The sequence below is a fragment of the Pinus tabuliformis genome, chromosome 8 (assembly GCF_031772625.1).
Source record: "Pinus tabuliformis cultivar Carrire ecotype Pingquan chromosome 8, CPIR1, whole genome shotgun sequence".
Lineage (NCBI taxonomy): Eukaryota > Viridiplantae > Streptophyta > Pinopsida > Pinales > Pinaceae > Pinus > Pinus tabuliformis.
The window spans coordinates 655,985,804-655,989,954 of NC_142294.1; the positions used below are offsets into that span (position 1 = coordinate 655,985,804).

The window sequence follows — 4,151 nt, forward strand, 5'->3', positions numbered from 1 at the left end:
ACTTAATAAATAGTTTATATTTATATTTCTTCGCAAAGAATCATTTCACACTCCTTCTGAAAAAAAAGAATCACTTCACACTCAATAAGTCCAAAGTTTCAGTTCTTCGCTTAGTGAATACTTTAGATAAATTTCTTTATTTATTGAGAAAAACCCATATTAAATTATCGTTACACATGGTTGATTAAAATATTTAATTTATAAAAGAGAAACCCAAGACAACACTCAATTAGCCCAAGTTTCAATACTCCACTAAATGAATCAATAGCTTATATTTAAACCTCTTTGTAAATAATAGGTTACATTTAAATCTTTCTAAAGTACCTGGAACGAATTAACATAAAGCATCTAACAATCTCACTAATAATTACATCACCTCCTTCTTGAAAAAACCAAAAATATATATATACACACTGTCCCCTCCCACTGAGGCCCATCACAGATGTACATTTGGAAATAGGAACTCAAATGGGTGACAAAGGATTATGTACCTATACTACTTGAATTGATTTAATGCTTCTGGTACTGTGTCCGCTTCTTTCCCTTCTCCAGTTAAGCTAACTGAACATTCCATGACCATTAGTGTTGTAAATAGTGGATTACAGCCTATACCAGGGTCAGCGTCCATAGGATTTATAGGATACTTCCAGCGAATGCGCCGGCCTCGTTTATGCATGGTCAGCCATGGCGATGATGAGGGATGCATCAGGTGCTTTGGGCTATTGAACTCCCAGAACGCATCCCCTGTCTCCCAGAGCAGTTGCTTCACTGCCCTTCGTTTTAAAATGCATTCTACCATGTGCTCCTACAGTCTGAGCAGGTAATGGTTAGGACGTTGCCAAGAGGCTACAGGCATTGTTTGACTTTCACCTTGGCTCCAGAATGCTCGATGAAGGATCAGCTGCTGCAGAATAGATATCGGAAGGTGCTGAAGAAGTTGGTGCTTCCGATGACCAATTACTGCTTGATGCTTTGTCAGGGTCAATAACTCTGCCTCTCTTGCCTACGTTGGGTACCCCCACATCATCCAGATCTATGAAAGCAGGCTTTGTGGGCGACGGAAGATCTTCTCGCTCACTTGTCAGCATCCACACCACCCGGGACATTGAAGGCCTCAACGCTGCAGCTGCTTGCGTGCACAGAAGACCAATTTTAATCACTCTAATCCCTTCCTCCCATGAATAACTGCCATCCAATGTCGGATCCATAACTTCTAAAGCTCTCTCTGTTTTATACAATCTCCATGTCTGGTAATTGGCCAATAAAAAAAAAACCTTTAGTTAACAAGAAGCTCTGCATATTGGAAAAAAATTCGATTAGAAAGATGAGAACCAAAGGAAACATACTCCTTCAATGAGAAACTCCATGTCTTCACCCGAACTCTGATTCTTTCTTCCACTGATAATCTCAAGTAGAAGCACTCCAAAGCTGAATACATCTGCTTTCTCTGTCAGCTGTCCACGCAAAGCGTACTCAGGGGCCATGTAACCTCTGCAAAATGCCATATTTAATCAAATTTCCATATCTTAACCGTATGAATTATTTGGGAACCTCAAACATTTCTTTGGTAGGGAAAATTCTTACAAAGTTCCTGCAACTCTAGTGCTAATGTGGCTCTGATCCTCTGCAAAAAGTCTGGCTAAACCAAAGTCCGCTATTTTGGGTCTGTATTTGTCATCTAGTAAAATATTGCTGGCTTTAATATCTCTGTGAATGATCCGAATCTCAGATTCCTCGTGAAGATAGGCCATCCCACGCGCAATTCCAACTATGATTTCATACCGCTTTTTCCAATCAAGTAAATGGCGTTTCGTTGCATCTGCAATGCGAAGTAAAAGGATTAGCAATTTATATGTACAAACTAAGGACTCTATGATCTATATATGTAGCGACTGAGAGTGAGTACAAACCAAATAGAATCCTGTCGAGACTACTGTTGGGGAGGTATTCGTAAACCAGTAGCCTTTCAGAGTTTTCAACGGAGCAACCTAGCAATTTCACAAGATTCCTGTGCTGAACACGACTGATGAGGTTTGCTTCATTCAGAAATTCAGCGTCTCCTTGCCTTGAACTAATATACAGTCGTTTAATTGCAACCTCTCTGTTATCTGGTAAAATCCCCTGCAGATCAACAAACTTTAAATTGATTTCTAATTTCCAGTACATTTAAATATCAAATTTAATTCAATGCAATACCAAGAACTCACTTTAAATACGGATCCAAAACCCCCTTCTCCAAGCTTGTTCTCCAAGTTAAAATTGGAGGTCGCTTCTCTCAGAAAATCGTACTTGAAAATGAGTTCCGCATTCGCAATACTCGGGGCTAAGCTAATGTCTCCTTGGTCACCTGCGAAAACCATTACAGAGTATCTATTTATGTTGCGGTAAACAAATTGGTGAACAGTTCACAAGACACAACCTGAAAATCCTTGAGGCTGAATGATTTAGCAATTTCTGGACCTCTAGTTCGATAAATTAGGTGCCGACGATTCCGACGAGTGGAAAGCTTCCACTTCCAAATGCCTATGACTGCAATTAGTACAACCATGGCAGCTACTATGCCCAGAATTATCCCAAGGACATTAGATTTTTTGCCTCCTGCAAAATTTGCACAACAATTCTAACTAAATTGGCTATCTTTTATTTCACCAAAACAAAATCCTAAAAACAGCACCATGTACCTTTTCATGGTGAACAATGTGAAGAACATACCAGAAGATACTGGAGGACTTTCCCCTGATGGCGGCGAGAGAACAGAGGTATTGAAAAATTCATAGACCTCGTACCGCAAATAGCAGTTCTTAGATCCGAATTGTGCCCCAACAGCTCCACTTTGGCATTCGAATATATCTGTCAGGGCTTCGGTTAGGCACGATCCGCAGCTTGTCCGGGACAGATCTCTCCAGCACTGCGCGAAGCTGTATATAGTCTGCGATATATTACCAGGCGCAGCGACTGAATCCGCAGCGAAAAGTTTGGGAGCCTCGGCAGCTTGAGCGGTAACATTTGAGAGCAGGACCTTAACAGCATTTGTAAACTGTTGTGGTTGACTGCTATTATCAGTATTGCAGAGAACACTAACTACCGAATTCTTCCTACTCTCAATGTCGTTGTAAAAGTTATGATTGTCGTAACGCAAGAAGCAGCCGTCTAGTTGAATGAATCCAGAAGTGTTTTGACAAACCTGAACAAGGTCCGCTTTGGCCGTGGATGCGCACTGTTCGCAATCCGAGGAATCTAAATCTCCCCTGCACTGGACAAGCCCATAAACTGTGCTATTGCTGGTTCCCCCCTGAGAAACAATACTAGAGGTATTGAATCCGCTGGCATTAACATTTTTCACCAGTGAATTCAAAACCTCGTTTAGATTATGCCCAAACGCGCTACCGTTTGTATAAGTATAATTGCCGCTGTTCCCACAACCGCTCCAAACAATAGAAGTCTCTGGATCAGCTACTGCGAAGCGCATGCGTGTACATAGACAGACTATAAGTAACACACTGCTGATTAACAGTTTCATCTTCAACCCCATTGCAGAGCAGGGCATAGCATTGGAATGCTTTCTCTTTTCTAATCTGAGTGAAACTGCTCCTACAATCCAATGGTCCTGTAAGCCTGAGGTCAAAATATAAATGAAGCTGCTCCTATAATTCAATGGCCTTGGAAAGTTGAAGTTATAGAATAATTTCAGATTTTTTTCCCAATGCGCAGTCGATTTCAGACACCGACGTGCCCGACTGAAAAAGGGGAAGTTATGGAGACTGTAAAAGAAAATTGGAAGCGTGTCCATGTTGCTTTCTGCAGGAAAAGATTGAAATAAATTTGCTGTTGGCCAAAGGACCAATCTCTGTTGTGGGGTTGCCATCCATCCAAGACTAACATAGTGCTTACTCCTTTTATAAATCGATGGATCCTGCCGTAGTTTTTTGACCTATTCATGGCGGCTGTGCACACTGTAAAATTAAAGTAGTACTCTCCTTTGGCTATTTTATTTGAAAGTATTTTTAGTCTCGCCTTTTGCATAATCTGTCAAATTATGAGAAGACTGCCTGTGGATTTCCGTTTAATTACCCAGCATTTTCATTGATTCTTTTAAAACTCTAACATTCATATAAACCGACTTATATTGAGATCAGCCATAGCATTACGTA

At 40.8% G+C, this 4,151-nt stretch overlaps 1 protein-coding gene across 1 annotated transcript; it reads right to left on the reverse strand.

Annotated features, from left to right (window-relative positions):
- Positions 1-248: 248 nt before the first annotated feature.
- LOC149237293 (cysteine-rich receptor-like protein kinase 2) lies at positions 249-3,871 on the reverse strand. Its single transcript, XM_089372614.1, has 7 exons — positions 2,713-3,871; positions 2,461-2,598; positions 2,208-2,347; positions 1,911-2,121; positions 1,585-1,819; positions 1,347-1,491; positions 249-1,247 (listed from the first exon to the last, which is right to left on the reverse strand). Exons 1-7 carry the CDS (start codon positions 3,863-3,865, stop codon positions 867-869), a joined length of 2,403 nt encoding a protein of 800 aa, XP_089228740.1. The 5' UTR covers positions 3,866-3,871; the 3' UTR covers positions 249-866.
- Positions 3,872-4,151: the final 280 nt, after the last annotated feature.

What these genes read in the sequence shown, in the direction of transcription:
- LOC149237293 (XM_089372614.1), bottom strand. Translation starts at nt 3,865, where the DNA reads ATGGCAACCCCACAACAGAGATTGGTCCTTTGGCCAACAGCAAATTTA. An exon ending in ACTAGAGTTGCAGGAACTTT is followed by an intron (nt 1,492 to 1,584) that starts GTAAGAATTTTC and finishes GGCATTTTGCAG; the next exon opens with AGGTTACATGGCCCCTGAGT. An exon ending in TGGAGTTTCTCATTGAAGGA is followed by an intron (nt 1,248 to 1,346) that starts GTATGTTTCCTT and finishes GCCAATTACCAG; the next exon opens with ACATGGAGATTGTATAAAAC.